The 20,327-nt window shown below is 36.1% G+C and overlaps 1 protein-coding gene across 1 annotated transcript; it reads right to left on the reverse strand.

Annotated features, from left to right (window-relative positions):
• Positions 1-3,045: 3,045 nt before the first annotated feature.
• LOC131166134 (ribose-phosphate pyrophosphokinase 1) lies at positions 3,046-20,097 on the reverse strand. The gene is made up of 9 exons (XM_058124442.1): positions 19,737-20,097; positions 19,009-19,176; positions 13,141-13,389; positions 12,375-12,518; positions 11,980-12,147; positions 10,736-10,805; positions 8,482-8,563; positions 4,048-4,207; positions 3,046-3,630 (listed from the first exon to the last, which is right to left on the reverse strand). The coding sequence occupies exons 1-9, from the start codon at positions 19,878-19,880 to the stop codon at positions 3,592-3,594; spliced, it is 1,224 nt and encodes a 407-aa protein (XP_057980425.1). The 5' UTR covers positions 19,881-20,097; the 3' UTR covers positions 3,046-3,591.
• Between the last annotated feature and the right edge of the window lie 230 nt (positions 20,098-20,327).

Raw genomic sequence — 20,327 nt, forward strand, 5'->3', positions numbered from 1 at the left:
GTCAGAAACTTCAATTAGTAACATATTATGTACTAAACTTTAAACGATATTTTGTGCAAGTCAATGCACAACAATAATCGTCTCCTGTTACTAATAAAATGTTATCTTATCTACATCACTCATCAAGCCATAGTAGTGACTTGTGTTCCACTCAGACTAATCTATTACATTACTCTTTTTGCTAGTCCTATGAGGTTTAAGGATTAATATTACAATATAAATCAAGAATAGTGATACTTTCGTTGGATTTTATACTTTTTATATTAGTTACAAGGGTTAATTGAAATGACTCAACTGAAATAATGTAAGAGCATTAGCCACTCACAAAAAAAAGGCGGTAGAACATTATTAATTAGAAGATATTGAAATAATATGCAAAGTTAAGGCATAATATATTTCAACTTGAAATTTAGTTACTAATTTGAAATCACCATCAACTATTATAAAATTTACACATGATTATTGGTCTTATCATCTCCATCTTAAGAGGCCTCACCTTAAAAGGTAAGACGGGCTAACTCTTTTGGATTAATACTACGTTTCATAGGAAAGAAAGAAAAAAAAATATATATATATATATATATGAAAGCCGATATATATGGTAGAGAGCCGAGGAAAGAAAGAAAAAGTGGAATTAAAAGGGCATCTCTTCTTCATCTTAATTAAAACAAATTCCTATTCTAAATAAGGGAAAATGGATGGAGAGATTTGTTCAATAAATTGAATAATAGTCACTATCCATCCATTTTCCTGCATTCAATTGAATAATATGAGTAAAATAAAAGTATAATTTATTTTGCTCCCCTTTCTCTTCATTCCACCTTCTATTTTTATTTTATTTTTTTCACTTACTTTTCCTTCCTACCAACTAAGAAGCATCGTCACTAACACAAGACATGAAATAGATACGATAACTCCTTTAAAAAAATTATGAATACGACTTTGTAACGACATGCCAATAACTTAGCAATATGAGCAAAATAAAAGTATAATTTATTTTCCTCCCCTTTCTCTTCATTGCACTTTTTTGTTTTTTTCCACTTACTTTTCCTTCCTATCAATTAAAAAGCATCGCCACTAACACAAGGCATGAACAAGATATGAAATAGGCATAACAATACGATATCTCCTTTAAAAATATATGAATACAACGTGGTAACGACAAACAAATTCGTTGTACATGTATAAATAGGATCCCATAGATGTCGAGGTTTATAGGAGTTCCATTTCTACGCAAACATAAAATGTGAAAGGAAGCCAAGACATGCTTAGCTTGTTGGAGAGGTCAGACATGGGCGACGTCTAAGGAAAGAAACCCAAAAATGCGTCATCTTCCTGAAAAATACATGTCCCGACGTGTCGCAAGCTTGTCCCCCCTCAGCTTCTCATCATGATTATATTTTTTGTTATATTTTGAGACTCGTAGGTAGCAAACACATTAACACAGCCTAGGAGTTTTGTGGCCGCAAACGATTCCACTTTTGACTGTTCGTGACATGGGTGATTTTGGTCAATATAAATCTTTCCACATTTCCAGTTTTTCAAACACTATACCAAATATAAAAATTTACCCACTTCCAGAATGTCAAATGTTAATAATTCCTCAAAGGAAAAGAAATGGCCTATGGTTATTTACAGTTTTCTCCCAGACTGCAATTAAAATGAAAGAACTCCATTTTCAAGCGAAGTAAAAGCTGCAGATGGACTCTCCTGTTGCTGAAGACATGGTGGACTCGGTCTATGTTGGATGGCTGCTGCCGAGTTATGCAGGATTAAACCTTGGCTTTACCTGGCGAAGAGGACTGGGGTCTTCTCTAACTTTCAGAGTTGGTGTCGCTCAAGAAAGCCTGATGGATCGGCTTGAGGCTGGAGTCTCTGGGTTATAAAAAAAAAAAAAAAGCTGACTCATGTTGAACAGGGCTCTATAGACTTAGACCCCACCACCACCACCACCTGTTATTAGAGTTTGGAACATTTATATTGGAAGTTTTTAATTCAAATTTTAAAAGAGAGCAGAAAAGACCAACGACTCTCGCTCTGTGTTCAACCTTCTTTGAAAAAAAATAAAAATAAAATTGCTAATGTTGTTAAATAAAGGGCTTTCGAAAAATGGGTTTTGGGACGAGATGGGCTTTAGATTGGTCACTACATCCTGTATAGCTTGACTGTTATATAAAGGTAAGATTATTTTGGTGAGTTGATTATCAATATTAAAAACTTAAACAACCGTCATCAAAAGGCATTGGTCAAGATCATATACATCGGCAAAAAGGATTCATGTATCCAATTACCCCTAAAACTTTGTTGTTACTGCAGCCGTTGGTTGATCAAGGCTCGACTTGCTCCCCTACTGGCTCTATATCCTGCAACCTCTCTTTTAAAGAATGCCATCATCTTGTTAATTGCTAGTATAGCATCCAATTACCCTATAACTTTGTTGTTACTGCAGCCGTTGGTTGAACAGGGCCCAACTTGCTCCCCTCCTGGCTCTATATCCTGCAACCTCTCCTTTAAAGAGTGCCATCATCTTGTTAATTGCTAGTATAGCATCAGATGCTTTTGTTACCCATTTAGAGGAAGAAAGGCCATGGTTGATGAACCAAAGACTCTTACCCTTATGTTTGAATATTTGAGGTTAAAACCTTAGATTTAGATTTGAATTTAAAATTTATGTAAATTTTAACAAAACATTACACCAAATTTTATATAAATTTATATAAATCTAAACATAAAACTCAAAATTTTTAATTTCCCAAACACCATCCAACTATTTGTTGTGCTCTGTAATGCTGCGAGGGGTTTTCCAATAAAGACCCTCTTTTTCCCCAAAAAAAAAAAAAAAAAACAAGTGCTCTGCAATGCTCTTTGCTGCTTGAGTTGCTGCTAATAAGATCAGTGCCACATAATTCATGCACTATGGATGAATATTGTTTATACTTAAACCATGCAGACTGAGCTTGTTGAAAATTGCAGACTTTAACTTGTTGCTTCAAAGTTTCAACATTATTATATCCTTTTTCCAACATGTAAACTAAAACGCAGAAGAGCACGCCAAACCAGTCCATATTTTCCTTTCATATATTAATATGGTTTAACAATGTCAATATAAGATTACAAAAATGGTTAATGTATGAAAATTCACAACCCCACCCAACACACCCCCCCCCCCTCTGCACCTGCCACTAAACCCAAGGGGCAGGGAGGAGGTTAAGGGGAAAAATATCTTCCTATCGCTGCATACAGGTTGAAAGGAAAATGGCCAAAGTAATCCATTACATGAATCAACTGCAAGAGACTGCCTTGTACATATATTATATTTCAATAATTAACTTAAGAATATCCATCCCCATATCATTTCTATAAAAGTTACTTGAGAAAATGAGAACTTGTAGACCTCAAAGAGTATTTCTATTGGTTTGGGAAGAAAAGCCTCACTAAAAATTATACATATCTCGGAATACATATAACCGATAAACTGGGGCTTCCCTCATTGGACAAAAACTGATACTGCTATGAACCAACAATCCTGTTCCCAAGGAGGTAGCTAAACAGCAGTAATGAAAGCTGAAGACACACCACCAATATGTATAGTCAATCAATGCCCAAGCTGGAATAGGGTTCAAAGCCACCCTGACAATCAGCAAAAATCCAAGATGAATCGACCCTCAGAACACGATTAACAAAACGACTTATTAAACTAGGCAAAGTTAATCCAACCTCCCAGGCAACGAATGGGATTGCCATACTTTAAGAAGTTATAAAGAATTGGACAAGCGGGAGACACCAACAGATTTGAAAATTCTATTTTATAATGTGAAAAACATTCAGCTTTCTTATTCTTTTTCCCTTCCCACATGACAAGTTTCTTGGCTAAAATTCCTTAACTATGGAAGAGGCTATTCAACATGAGCAGTCTGATGGAAGACGATGTATCATTGGCTAAGATGAGAAAAGAACAGCTACAACACACTAATACCAGGGATGTGGAGAAGAATGAGGTCATTTTATGATCTTGTTATTCCAGTTTTACTGAAAAATACTACTCACGGAGCAGTCATCATGAACACGCCATATGGTCTCGCCCAGGAGGTTTGCCACCGACAAAACTGTCAGCTGGGGGAAATAGTTCTGCTCTGACACTGGAATGGTATTTGTGATGATCACTTCCTGAAACAGACCGCTTGACAATCTCTCAATAGCAGGAGGACTGCAAACCAAAAGAAGAAAAGAAAAAAAAAAGATTGTAGTAAGATCTTAAGAAAATATCAAATGGACACATCTCTACGGTGCAAAATCTAAAATGTTCAAGAGAACAATGTTAGTGGTTTTTCCCTTATTAATGGGGGATAAGTTTACATTTTTAATAATAGATCATAACTACCTCATTTACGAGTACCAAATTATTCTCATTAGCTTGTAAGCAAGAAACTTGTCTAGCAGAGACATCTCAACAATGGAGCAATGTGTGTATCAGCCACCAACACCTGTTTGACACTCCTCAGACTCATCCAACACTCCATGTCTACAATTTGAAGACATATTCAAGTTTGGACACTTCAAGAATACTCCTTTGGATATATTTTCAATTTCAGACATTCTTTGGATGGTTGCAATAATTCTTCAATGTGTATTAGACACAATAATGACATTGTATTATGACTTATTTGAAAGGTTATAATGGTAAAGAAACAAACAACAAAAATAGATGGCTTGTTTCAAACTATAATAAATTTGGCTACATTTAAGGGTTGATATATTGAGAATTTCTATGACAGGAAAATTGGAGAGAAAGAAGCATAATAGCATATCATTTTATATATAGATTTCTTTTAGATTAAAGATAAATAGTGTTATATGAATATAATACAATATATTCAGCTTAAACTTATAAAGACCATTGGTTTGGCCACAATGCAATCTTCTTTATTCATCTACCATGATATTGAACCACCATGATTGAGAAGATCTCCAGCGATTAGTACAAATCAAAGAGAAATCTTTTAATTTGAGACTATGGGGCAAGGGTAGGAAGTTTGGTGGTTTTGATCAAGAAGAATGTGACAAGAAAATCAATGGGCGAGGACAAGAGTGTTGGCAGTACAATGGATCTTGAGTTTGACCTCAGTGAGGTCTTGTTGCAGGTTTTTTCTGAGAAAGAAATTTGGTCGATTTTATTGTGTTGTGGTGATTAGGCTAACCTCGATTGGTAGACTACTTAGAGTTGGGAGTTCAATCTTATGCAAAAGAGTCATTTTTTGTTCCGAAAGGGTTGAAAAGAGGTAGTTGGAGAAATTACGTGGAAGGGTTGAACTTAAAGAGGGTTGATATCAAAAAGGTGAAAGGGGTAAAAGTAAGTGAAGTGAGGTCATTAAGGGAGGATTTGCTATGGAGTTATTTGTTCATGGATGTGGTGCGCAAGTGGAAGTAAAGAAAGTTTTTCTAGGGAAAGCAGCTCCGCAGCTGCAGCACAGTGAAATTGAAGAGAAAAGGTGGCTGCGGTGATGATTGGTAAGATGCAGATCTAGGGTTTCCTGCAAGTGACCCACTGTCAAAGAAGTGACAATGTCTGGGCCAGAGAGTAGTGGGCCCTTCTAATCCAAGTACGCTAGTCTAGATTTAAACGGTAATAGATCTAATCAGGCTGTTGGCTGAAGGATGCTGGGCTTCAGATTAGTGGGTCTATAAAATGGAAATGCATCCTGGGCCAAGGGGTGTACAAAAATTACCGAAAAATAGAAAACTGGACCGAAATCACAAACAGTTCGGTTTTTCGGTATTCGGTATTCGATTTCGATCTTAGAAAATGTAAATTTTTGGTTTTGGTTTCTAAAATATAACTGAACCGAAAAACTGAAAAAAAAAAATGATTTAAATTTAAATTATATATATAAATTAATATAATTACTTAATTAGTATGTTAATACATGATTGGTCCATTTAATAGTTAGAAATCAAAATGCCCAATAGATTCTCAACACCCCTTGTGAAAAGCAATTGTTGAATATTTAGAAAATCGGTTAAAAACTGGAAAACCAGTAACCAAATCGCCGAATGTTCGGTTCTCCAGGGGATAATAAATTCAGTTCGATTTCAATTTAGGTTTGAGAATACTAAAAACCGCAAGGGTCGGTTCAGTTCGGTTTTCGGTATGGCCCATAACCGAACCATAATAAACCGATTACAACCCTACTGGGCCTGCTGGGAGAGGGAAGGGCTTGTTTTACAAGTCATAATAGACATGGTCCAGTTGGTGAAACTATTGCTGCTTTTTTGCTAAGGGGCACAGATAAAGCAGTTGGAGGGGGCTGTGGGTTTGGATCTGAAGTACAAAAAAGGCAACACTGACAATTGGAGAGTCCCAGGTACAACCAGAGAGGTTTTCTCTTATAGGGCAAGGATAAGGGGTAGAGGATGGAAGGCATTTCGTGCTTGGACAATTATGGATGTTATCAAATGGAGAGGAAAGATTGTGATTTGTCTAGTTCTTCAAGAAGTTCCTTTGGAAAATCAGAATGATGGAACATTAGGAGCAGGGGCAAAGCAAACTGTCAAGGACTCAATGCTTATAGATCAAGTACATATAATGATAATAGTGCTTGTATTATGGAGTTGTCCAATAATTTTTTTAATAACATGGTTAATAATGCAGAAACTGGCAGTATTAGGAGCTTGGTTAAAAATCAGGAGGATCAGAGTTGTATTAAAAAGTTGGATATTCAAGAGACTCTTGGTTATAATGGTGGGAATAAGGTTGTTAATGGTGGAGAAAAGCTTGATCCGGATGGGTCTATAAAAAATTATTCTCCTTAGGTAGTGATAAAGGTAGGAGTTATAGTGAACTCTGTGTCATAATTGAAGTAATTCGAAGGGTTGTGTTGTTGAAACTCCAAAGATGTTGATGCTGAAATCAGGTGAGAAGGAGGGAACATTTGGATAGGGGTGATGAGTCTGACAATGGAGGGGGTCTTGACAGCAACTTTGCAAGCAACAATGACTTATTACTGGATGAATTTTATAAGCATTATAGGTATGTTTCAAGTGAAGGGCTCAGAGGCGTTAATCTCTTAAGATGATGGTAAGAATATAGGGCAGGAGGCAATGGGGCAAGTTGGTAATGGAACTTTGCCTACCCCTATTTTTCCTGGGATAGGTTAATGGAAAGAATATTGAAGCTCAACAATTGTTCGACAAGATGGGTTTATGGTTGACTGTTCCTGAAGGAAAAGAAGTTTGTTTGGATTATGGTAAAAGCAAGGGGAGAAAGGGTAAGAGAGTCAGCAAATTTAAAGTCTTATAGCAATTACACTGGGAAGGGTTTAAGAATGGACTTACTTAGTTTGTGTTAGGTTATTTCCATTTGCCTCTTGTTTTTTTTTTAATTTTTTTTTATTTTACTTCTTATTTCTTGAGGATTTCTGGTCTAGCTTGCATTTCCTTTTCTTCTTAGTATATTTCTCATAAAAATAATAATATGTATAATTGCATATTTATTAATTGTCATGACATAGATTCTCTGAATTTGCCATGCCTTCTGTTCTTTGCGGCGTGTTCTTGTCATGTCTGTCTCAAATGTCCACGGCCATGCTTCATAGCAACGAAGATGAATGGTCTAACAGAGGCTATCCCAAGGAGTGTGTAGGAAAGTTTGGCCAGTCAACAATGCAACTTGAACATCGAAACTGTGGTTCATTTTCTGAATCCTTTCATCACGTTTTCAAGATTGTCCTAAGAAAGCCAATAACCAGATATGCTTATTATAACCCAATGGGATATTTTCAAATAGAAAAACCACAGCTCATTCTTCTGCCAATAACTAGATGTACCCACTATAATCCAATGGGAAGGGGAAGTTTGCTAACACAAACAAAATTAGTAGTTCAGACGGACTGGTTTTTCACTTGAATGCTTAGACATTGCTTTCATATGTGTTTTATTGACTGAAACTCATCCTGGCCATAACCAACCTAAAATACAAGGAAAAAAACAAAGAAGAAAAAAAGAACAATGGATCATAACCACAAAAGCTGCAGGCTGTTTCTAAACACATCAATTTCCTTAATGCCCAAAAAAAAAAAACCCTGAGATTAGAAGTAATTAAAAATCATCCAAATATGTTTTATTCTTGAACTGTAAATCAAAAATTGGTATACTTGCTACAACATCCAACTAGACGTTTAAATGCTTAGAGACTGCATAGATACTTCATTATTTTCACTCACAAAACATAGAAGAATAACTCAAATAGATACAAGGCTAAATTCCAAACTACTTGAAGACAGAAACAAATTTTATCTAATTTATTTATTTATTTTTTATTAGTTATAAACTCAACACACAAGCATTTAAAAGCATATGGAGAAAGAACTAACAGACTAATTCAGGTTCTCAAATATTTTTACTAAAAACTTCAGTTTCTACTGACAATTCTCAGAATGCCATAGTATATGAATAGAAGTCAATGACTACAAAGAAGCCAAGTACCTAAAAACAGCATGTGTACTGCATGCGTAGACTTCCCTTGCCCCTTCTTGATGTAATAGAGCTGCTCCTTTGGTGATAGTCCCTAGAACCCGCCAGCCAATCAGCAATATCCATCAACAAGAACAACCAACAAGGATTCAGCTGTTAATACTGTCTTAAAGAAGAGGAACCACTTGAGACATAAGCCACCAAGTAGGATACAAATTAATATCACCAATGAATTTGCAGCTAATTAATTTCATAGGATAGAAGACTAGAATTCCACAAACTTAACATTTTATGAAACAACACAACTACAAAATTGGGAAGAATTCTTAAGCCAAAAAAGACTGGTTCAATAAAAATTAACTAAAATTTCAGGTCAGCATAAAAGACTTCACATTAAATAACAAACTAACCAGACACTAACAAACCAACCAGACACTAACAACAGAACTTGACATTGTCCCATAGTAAAATGCCCCAGCCTACAGGTACAAGGGTAAATTAGGGACAATCTGCATGGGCCTCCCCTCTCCCAATTCCACTGGCCTCCGTTGTCAATAACCTTTAACAAGGTGTTCGTTAAATTTTTTTTTTTAAGACACTTGTTCTTGCGGCCTCTATACATATCTGACAAGTTATCCATAAGGCCACAACTCAAACAACCTTGGATGCATCCCTCTCCATCAACTTCTTGTCAAACCCAATTCCTCGTAAGGTTCCTTGAACTTTGATCATTCTATTCCCAATTGAACATCCTCATTCAAAAGCTTTATTGACCGTGGGGAAAGTCAAGTTAGGGGAGGATCCCAGGAGAAAGTTTTGAACTTGCCATGGCAGTGAGGGTAGAGATGAGTAGTTGAGGAGGTGGAGATGCCAACACTTAGAACCAATATGAGCATCTACTGACGACAATGTTGGACAATGCCATCTGGTGGCAGTGCCCATGGTGTAGACAGTGTCAACCTCATCAGTGTTGTAAAGGTGAAGCCCAATAGTGTATTCTCCATCTATATCAATTATGCAGTCCAATGGAGTGTACAGGTTGCATATAATCAAAACAATGCTATGCCCTATTTGTACAACATCTGAGTGACAAATTTCACACCCATAGCCATGGACCTTCAAATCGTCACCAATTCGTAGCCAAACCATACCAATCAGAGACAAAAAACCCCAACATTAGCAGAATATTCAGTCATACAGTAATTCCAGGAAGAATGAGCAGCCTCTTGTAATTCAACAGAGGATGCCTTTTGGTTTGGTATGGAGAAGGTCAATAGTAACAAGATCGCTCAATGGTAATGGGATCAGCTCAAGCTGGAGGCTAATTCATCATAATCTTATCCACTAATGGCATGCTCTAATGGTTGCTCAGTTTGAACATCTAAGGTGAATAGATGGAGATAGTTTTCTCGGATTAATTATGGGAAGCACAGGAGAGGGAGGTGGGTGAGTGGGTGTTGAATAGGATCGGTAAAAGGCAAGGCGAGTGTAAATTTCCTACAAATAATGCAGAAGCTGAGATCAAGTAGAAAGTGTAGCTGAGTTGAGGTTGACAATGGAGATAAGAAGATGAGCAACTGAGAGGTGGGAACTGAAGAGAGGAAAAGAGAGCATTAAAAAATAAATATTATTAAAAACTAACGAGAGTAGACAAAAACTTGTATTGAGGTAGTAAGAAAAGATTTGACATCGCAACACTTTCTGAGAATATTGTCCTAGATTGGGCACAATGATACATTGAAAGATAAATTAAGGGATGAACATATTCATGATAAGTTAGGTGTAACTCCTATAGAAGATAAGATAAGCGAAGGACGACTCAGATGATATGGACACTTGCAACGTAGGCCACATAGTGCATATGTGAGGAAGAGTGACTTAGTTACTGTGGGGGGCAGTAGAAGGAGTAGAGGTAGACCTACAATAACTTGGAAGGAGATAGTGAGTAAGGATTTAATATCCTTGAACCTATCAAAAGAAACGATCCATGATCGCATAAATTGACAGAAAATGATTCATATAGCCGACCCCACTTAGTGGGACTAAGGCTTGATATTTTTTTTTTGTTGTTTATTGGGCACAATGGTAGAAAAGGAATCATATAACCAACTCCACTAAGTGGAACTTTACACAGCCATTAGGCTACGAGCACATTTCGGCATTGTGACTTTAATGCTACAAGCAACATTGGTAAAGAAGATAAGTGATTGTTTTCATATTGATGCAGAACGGTAACACACTAGAATCCAATGCAGAAAAAACTTACCAGCTGTGTCAATCATGTCATCAACCATAACTGCAACTTTCCCCTTAACATCACCAATCAGATTCATCACCTGCATGATGACAGACAACATATATTTAAAAGCGAGATAGAGAAATTCCAACATGGAAGAGGAAAAATGGCCTTTTCTTTTGTGCCAGGAGAGGGGGGCTCACACTACCGTGAAACCTCATAGTTTAGTTTAAATATTTCCAAACTGATGTTTAGTTATGCTAATTCAACTTGTACTGCATGCTGCATACACACCTGATATGCCAAAAGAAAATTTGGCATTTTATAATATTGTTACAAGACCTGTCACGATTCAATAACATTATACTTATGACTTAACCATGGATTTGGTAGGGATTTATATCATTGATATTTCATACCAACTGTACTCAATATTTTGATTGACTGCTGACACAATTTCCCTAAATTGATGTGAACATCATATTTGGCCCACAGGAGGAAATGAAGATAAATTGTTCATTTTCCTTCATATGTAAGAAACAAAGATTGATGGGAAAAGAGAGGAAAGGATAACATAAAAAGGTTTTACAGGCCTCTTACTTATGTCAGAGCAAACTGTTTACGAAGCCCATTGTTTACAGGATGAGAGAGAGAGAGAGAGAGAGAGAGAGAGAAGCAAAAGAAATAGAAAGGGAGTGAGGCCGGGAGAGAAGAAAGAGGAAGAGGGGTCAGGGATGGATACAATTTGGTACAAAAAATTGTTTTGTTGGAGTTTATCTCTCCGAATTTACTCTGATGTTTATGCACTTTCCTCTCAAATCTTGTCCTGAACCACAGGTAGGATCACTGACACAAAAAAACTTTTTCCTTTCGGATAAGTAAGACAGCATTTTTAAAAAGACTACAAAAGGAGGGAACCACCCAAGTATTCTAGGCACAAAATGCTTCTAAAAATTAATAAAAAAAACCCAGCTCAGGATAAGAAGAATATCTCCATGACCAAACCCACTAATAAATCCAAACAATGTCATGCAATTGTGCATCCAACAACAATAGCCTCCTGGGATTTTTGTCCACTCAGATCATAAATGTACCTAAAATGTATCTTTGAATTCCAAAAACACCATACAAAACAAATTAGTATCACAGAATTCCACAAAAACCCAGCAGGAACTGCATTTAGCCATGTTGAAATATTACAAAAAAAAAATGCAAGGAATCCTAGTAGTAGAACCAAGCATAATGACCATCAGGCTCATTTTAGCCAATTTTACCTCTGCAACATTGTGTCCATGGCGCCTTTTATCCACAATAGCCAGTGGTGCATCAGATAATTTTTTAGCAAAAGCACGAGCTCTAGCAACTCCACCAACATCAGGTGAGACCACAACCAAATCATCTGAACAGATAGTCTTGCTGGCCAGATAATCAAGTATAACAGGCTAGACATGTACAACAAACAAACAAAAATAATCAACATCAAACTATATTCAAATAATTTTTATTTTATTGAAAATGAGAGATAAAATTAAGAATATTCAAATAAAGTTTTTCATTCTGCCATTTTTTCTAACACAAGGAAGTCCATCCAAGTCAGACACCTCAACCACATTGCACACCGCAGATAACATTCAAACAAGAAGGAATATCAATATTTTGGGCTAATTACCTGACCATACACATGGTCCACTGGAATGTCAAAATAACCCATGGACTGCCCTGAATGTAGATCACAAGCGAGAACACGGTTTGCACCTGCTTCTGTGATTAGATTTGCTACCAGTTTAGCTGCAATGGACTCACGCCCTTGAGTCTGAAAGAAAAATAGATGGAGGAAATGAATAAAACTATTAACAGATTGGACAAATAACTATCCTAACCTCCCAAGTTTGACGATGAGAATTGATTTTTCTACTTGCTCGGTGTAATACCAAACTTTCTATAAAATTCTTATGGATGCATGCCTCTGACTTTATGCTAACTTATTATTTTTTGCAATTTTATAAGCTTGAAAGCCAGTATTATCAACATGATACTAGCTAGAATTTAGTCTTAATTTTCATTGTTTTAAGTAGAATCTGGGGAATAAAAAATGTGTGCGAAAATAGGCAACAAACAGGCAAAGAGTTCTAGTAGTGTGAGAAGGAAACCTATATAGTTCATCACAATTATTAGACCTTGCTGTCAAAAAGCCACAAAACCATAGGAAGAAGTTGATAGGTCTGTAAAAGATGCAAGCTACATTAAATGGTAAATCATTAGAACAATTTTATCTAAAGCATCAGGGGAAGCCCCACTATATGGCATCATTCATTGCTTGAATTAAACTTAGTCACCTCAACTTGAACTTTCAGGGATAAACTTCAAAATATGATACACAATCATAGGTTTACTGGTGATGAGTTCATCGAACTTCATTTATAAAGTAGACTTACCTTTCTATCAGCCCTGGCGTAGCCAAAATATGGAATCACTGCAGTAATATTTTTTGCTGATGCCCTCCGGCAAGCATCTATCATTATCAAAAGCTCCATAAGATTCTCATTTGCAGGAGGACATGTAGGCTGCACAAGATACACATCACACCCTCTAACACTCTCTTGCAACTGAACATAAATCTCGCCATCAGCAAAACGCTTTATCTTGATCCTTCCAAGCTCCAGACCCATGTAGCAAGCAATTTCCTATAGAATATGAAATCATCAGCAATGAATATGTACCAGGCTTCATTACACAAAACTCATAGAAGTTCAATACATATGGAAAGAAAACTGAAAAATAAACTATTCAAAAAACAAAGTATAATTGTCATATTTCAGCTGAATGAAATAGTAAGCAATATGATGATTTGTGTCTGATCATTATATAAGCATCCAATAAAAGAAAAAGAAAAAGAAAATAAAGGTGATTCGAAATTATAGAATATATGGTCCTCAATATAATTATTGGCAACAAATTTGAAAGAAAATGGCAAAGTTGAAATTTTCTCACCTGAAAAATCTACAGTTCAAAAATATCCACCAAGGGTTGCGTTGGAGAGAGATGAAGACCAGTCTCGAGGCTTCACCTAACAAGGTTAAGCTTTAGGTGGATCGGTTCTTCAACATGGTATCAAACCCTCTCTAACCAACAGGACAGCAACACCCTCATTATACTAATTATAATTAAAATTAAAATTATAACACAAGGGTATGGTGGAGCTGTGCTAATCTACTCTTCAAGCCCAACAGGCTTTCAATTAGGGCGTCTCAGAAAGAGATGAAAACAATTCCTGGGGCTTGCCTAAAAAAGCTTAAGCTTTTAGGTGTATCAGTTGGTAAGCATAATAAACTGCCTCACGCCCTCAGAGGAAAAATAAAACAACAGATGGAAGAAGGGAATCAGTCACCAACTCATGGGTCTAGTTGCAGGGCCACATAGTTAACCACAAGAAATATTCTATTTTTGAGATAAATAATTATAAAATATTAAAATATCATTAAATTAACGTATCTTCCTGGGAAAATTACAAAACTCAAAATTTGATAAAATGCAGGTATCAATTGGGGCTTGAGATTGTAAATATGCAAGTAGATTAAAGATATTCATATACATGTTTGTGTAAGCAACAAATTCATAGATTTATCATATTAACATGTAATTGCATAAATGTATAAAAAAATACTCAATGCTATGATAAATTCTTTAGTCCCCACCCAAGCATCCTCTTAGCTGCATTTACAAGTTCATCCATAAAATTCTATTTCAAAGTGTTATCCCACATCATAAGTCCTTTCAAAACCTTACAATGTCTCCCTGAACACCCATCATGTCCTATCCCATTCAAGAAATCTTCTTATGAACTAATGATAGATTTCCAAGTCCCACACTGTTAGTACAACAATACCGAATATAAACAACAACACAACAACAAAACCAATCCTTAGTCCCACTAGGTGTGGTCGGCTACAACAATACTGAATATATGCATATATATATATTAACATTATTTTTTAAGATAAAAATATAAGTTTTAACTCTATGAAATCAAGTTCAATGTATCTAAAGAGTATGCCCATTCATATAGCCAGTTTTCCGAAACCACGAAGGTCAATAAAATGTTCGTGACTAATATGCAAAATTTATTGAAGGAAGTGGTTTTTATGAGTTGGCACAGTCAAGAGCAGCTTGGTTCAAATTTAGCGCCTGCTCATTCAAGAGATTTTAAATAGAACTTTGAAAACATTAACCATCCAAGTGACTATGAACCGAGCCCCACGGGGCTAGCCTAACAGCAAGATGGGTCTTGATAAGTGGCTAGAGAACTGTAGGACGAGAATTCAAAACCTTGAAGAAGCAATAATCCTCATGAGTGACCACTCCTGAGGGTGGGGTGCCCCAATAATTGCTTTAATGTAGTGAGACAAGGGGACTACTTTGGTTTGTGAGCCGTATGGCACAGACTTGAAAAAGGGCCAGTAACAGTTCAACATGTTGGACATATGCATTAAGCCTTCTTAGAACATTTGGCACCAGCCTTACAAGCCTCGAGTTTGAATCTCTGTGTGTGAAAACATAAACAAGTGCACATGCTATCTGTCTACTCCCACATTTTACTCCTAGCAGTTACTTATTTCCCCTCTACTTCTTTGTTTTAGTCTGTAGAGTTGGTTATGCTCACCCAAAATATCAGCAGTTCAGCTCTTGTATCTGAGCACCATTCTTGCTAATCCTTAGCCCCTACAGTCACCATGACACACCATAGCTGCCAAAAATGTGAAGAATGCCATTCAAATCAGCCGAGAAGACCAAAATATTTCCTTTGGACTTTTATCCGATTCTGTCTCACTTTCCAACCATGCACATTGGTCTCAAAAATCCCCAGTTATCTTTCAAATTTTTTTATTTTATATTGAAACCAAAATAAATAATCTAATACAATTAAATGTTTAAACAAATTGCACCATTACCTTCCAATTCAATCCCTAGTACAGAAGTTACTATACACTGAATTCAGCTTCAATAGCTCATTAAAAGACCAAAAGCAATAGAAATGTCAAAAGCAACGTTGAAATACTGAGATATTTTTATGATATTGCATGATTGATGCTCATGTTAAAATACCCAACAACATTTGGAGATAATGGAGTTATTGTATTCAATATTAACAGATATTTAGTTTCAAACTAATTTCCCTCAGAAAGCTTTGATAATTCCTTTTGAGTTTCTAAAATTGTTTGTAGACCAGCAATCATCCTTTTCCAGTACTTAACCTTTAAATTTCTTAGTTTCAACTTATATAACAATTTAACCATCAGTTTTTAAGTTGGTGTAGCCGTAGGAACTAATATTTGGCTTAGATATTCACCAATTTCAGTTTCAATAGACCATTGAGATACCAAAAGCTATAGAAATGTCAAACGCAACATTAAAATACTGAGATATCTCTATGATATTGCGTGATTGATGCTCATGTTAAAATATCCAACAACATGTGTAGATACTTGAGATATTGTGTTCAATATTAACAGATATTTAGTTTCAAACTAATGTCCTTCAGAAAGCTTTGATAATCCCTCTTAAGTTTCTAAAGTTGTTTGTAGGTTCTTGGACAAGCAATCATCCTTTTCCAGTATCTAACCTTTAAGTTAGTTAGTTTCAGCTTAACTAACAATTAACTATCAGTTTTTAAATTAGCGTAGGATGCTAATATTGGGCTTAGACATTCTTTTGAAAGCTTGCAGAATTGTATTTTACAGGTTTATCCTATTTTTATCCCTTACACCAAATCTAATGTTGGTAATGGTCATTGCATTCAATTTTGAGAAGACACAGGGTGACTCTGCTTTTTTCATGTCTTTTCCTCATTTTTACAGCCTTTTTTTCTTCTTTGCATAATGATCTATCTCTTCCTTTTTTTAATTCAAAGGGATATGGGCTCCCTTGGAATCCCATTTTCGTAGGTCTCTTAATGATAGGGAAGTGTTGGGAGATATCTTCTTTGTTATGCTTAGTGGAAGTAATTTGCCCTTCCATCAGGAGGGGCTATGTCATGTGCTTTAAACACTTCTGAGGAGTACTCCTACAAAATTTTTTTTGAGCTTTTTATCCTTGAAAATCTGTCTTTCCCACTTCATTGTATCATTTGGAAGGCCAAATTTCCCTCTAAGATTAAAGATTTTACTTGGTTAATTGTTCTTAGTAGAGTTACCACTAACAATCTGATGCAGAGTAGGAAGCCTTTTTTAACAGTCTACCTCCAAAGGTGCGTTTTCTATGCTTTATAAATTAAGAATCCGCATCTCATTTGTTGCTTCATGATTCATTTTCTTTGAGGTTTGGAACAAAATATGTGATTATTTGGTGAGGGTTGGGTCTGTCCAGAGTCTATGGCCGATTAGCTAACATTATCTTTCAGAGGTTTTGGAAGGAGTAGAGGTGCACTAGCTTAGTAAAGGTTTGGAATATTTGCTGTCTTGTGTGGTATTTGATTGGAGAGGAGTGCTCATATTTTCATGGGGAAAAAGATGTCTTGCTTTATGGTCTGGGATAGGATACAGCACATGTCATCTTTGTGGGCTTTTGCAGCTGATTGTTTTAAAGGGCTGGCTCCGTCTGATATTCAGTGTGATTGGAAAACAGTTTTACTTTGATGTTTTCTTCTGCAAATTCTCATATCTTATAAAGAGGGTTCTTATGCTCCTTTTTCGTACATTTTCTCTTGCCAATAAATTTTCTTTTTTTTTATTAAAGAAAATTTAAATATCACTTCCGCACATTACTTCACATCAGATCACCTAAAGCACTGGATTTCACTAACATGACTTCAGTAATAATTCTAAGTTCGTGATCTCTTTAAAGGACTGCTTGTCAAGATAGAAGCCCATTGTGTCTTCTTCCTCGATGAAAATTATATCTACAAAAAAAAAAAAAAAACACAGATATAGAGACTATCCACATAAATAGTAATCCTTAGTTACAAAAACTTCTTACACCAAGTGAAACCCTTGCTTCAATCTAATGGTTCTTACATAGTTCCTTGACAAAACCTTGCTCCAATCATGACAAAATCCCACTCCTATCTTGACAAAACCTCACTTGCATCAATATAAACCATAAAACACTTTTGGCAGGTCTAAAGAGTTAATTATTTTGAATTAAACAGCAAAGGAGCCACAATGTAATGGAGTAACAAAGTAATTTTGTAATTGCATTGTCATGTAGAAGTATTGTCTTCATGTGACAACTGACAATGTTAACTTTTTAGTATTACAGTTAGAAATGTATTTAAATAGTTGCATGATATTTTTAGAGAGGGGTTTTTAGTATTAGAGTTTAAAGTATATTTAAATAGTTGTATGCATATTTTTTGAGAAGTTATATGTCATACAGAATTCCTCGACACCTCTTAACATTTTGACTCTTTCCCAACACTTGAATTTTTTCACACCTAACAACACAACCAAAAGAGGACCAAATCAAGACATGAATACACTACTACATATCAATTCCCCCACAAATTAGCTACATAATATACAGGCATATACAAGCCTTGAATCCTTAAGCATATGGACCACCAAGAATGACCTATAGAAGATACAGATTGCACCTAATCGGAGTTACTCACAGCCCACAAAAAAAAAAAAAAAGGGGTGGGGAGGCCGCCCGCCCCCGCCCGCGGGGGGGGGCGGGGGGAGGGGGCATATGCAGGATCTAGGGAAGGGGCGGACCACGATGGGTCTATAGTACACAACCTTACCTTACATTTTTATAAAAGACTATAGTACGCAACCTTACCTTACATTTTTATGAAAGACTGTTTCCATGCCTCAAACCGGTGACCTCCAAGTCACACAACAACAACTTTACCATTGCACCTAGAAAATGGACAATTGGACATATTACTTATCTGGCTCCAAAAGAATATGGAAACCCCCTCCCTCAGTGACTGATTACAGTGATCCAATATTTCAAATTCATGATCATTCTCATGCACTGTTTAGCTAGAGCCCAAAGCTTGCCTCCCACTATGATCAAATATGAAAATTTCATAATTCTCAAGAGCGCCAACAGAGATAAAGACCAAGCCCAATTCCTAAAAAGTCCTGAGCAATTAACATCTGCATCAATGCTACAGCCAACAGATGCTACAGCCAACTTGCAAATGAAGTGGAGAACAACTGATCTAGCGACACAAGAGAAAACAAAGGTGACAAACAACAGCTCAGATTATAGATTACCCCACATAATATCATGAATCATTTTAACGGGTATATACATGATAACTTGATTAGCATCACAAACAAATAAAAATGCAAATTTACCTGAGAAAGTGCAGGATTTGCTGTGCCAGAAAATATTCGAAGCCTTGTGTCATTCACTGTACTTTCCATATGTTTTGAAGTCAGAAAACTAGGTATTGTCGATTCGCTAACGACTGGAATAGAGGGCTTTCCATTTTCAACCTTCAGCGGCTCAACAAGATTACACCTCTGTGACAACAAATACATACATACATACCTTGTTATACCTGCAAATCACATACTTAAGAAGTTTGATTATTCATAGAAAAAAGATGCAGACAAATTTCGATAAATACCCAGTATTTAATTAACTTTTTGAAATCATTTTCTTGCTTTAAGAGCAAAAGGCCACATTCGTTTCCAAACACAAAAACACCGATTCCAAATTGCTACTGAACTATGCCCACCAAAATCCGAAAATGATTCCATGTAAACACTCCGTTTAGCTACTGAGAAAATGCAGGAAACAAAAAAGAGCATGTATCAAAAGAAAACAGAAACTTTGCAACTCTGATTTTGTTTAATATTTAACCCCAATAACCACTCTTCCCCACCCGCTCCCCCGGGAATAAATAAATAAATAAATAAATAAAGAGGGGAACAATAGAAAGGGAGAGGAGGAATTGGAAACCCCACATATCTGAGTCAATGAATTTTCTTTGTTTCAACGAATCAAAAAAACACAATTTAAAAGATTAAAAAAAATTAAATGAAGTAGGAGAAGCGCAGAAGAAGAAAAGAGTACGTACGACAGCGTGACGGGCGGGAATTCGACGAGGAGAGCCGTTAATAGCGAAGCCTCTGCATGGCGGAGGGAACCCAAAGGAGAGAGCTTTCAGAGAGGAGGATGAAGAAGAGGAAGAAGGGGTAGAGGAGTAAAGCAAGGATGCCATTCTGCTCTGGCTATGCTCCGATGTCGGTTATTGAAAGTAGAGCGCGCGCGCGAGAGAGAGAGAAAGAGGTTGAGCTCTGTGTTTCTATAAGATGTGTTGCGTTAAAGAACAGCGCCCTCGTCGTTCCTTGCTGCTTTCCTTGTTTGGGCCACTGCAGCTGAGCTTTCCCCGAAAAGATGAGCTTCGCGGCTCATTCTCAGTCAAATTCAATGAACCCATTAAATTTGGGGAAATCGGTGTGAATAATAATAATAATAATTTTTAAAATCCTTACAAGAATGTGCAGATTATTGAAAATAATGTTTCAATGAATATTTATCATTAAGTCTTTATTTGTTACGATAATAAAAAGTATTCATTATATATGAAGGTGTTTTATATTTTAGATTTAGAGAAATCATTTTTATAAGTCTATTATGTATTAAAATATTAAAGTGACGTGTTATA

This window comes from Malania oleifera, chromosome 10 (genome assembly GCF_029873635.1).
Source record: "Malania oleifera isolate guangnan ecotype guangnan chromosome 10, ASM2987363v1, whole genome shotgun sequence".
Lineage (NCBI taxonomy): Eukaryota > Viridiplantae > Streptophyta > Magnoliopsida > Santalales > Ximeniaceae > Malania > Malania oleifera.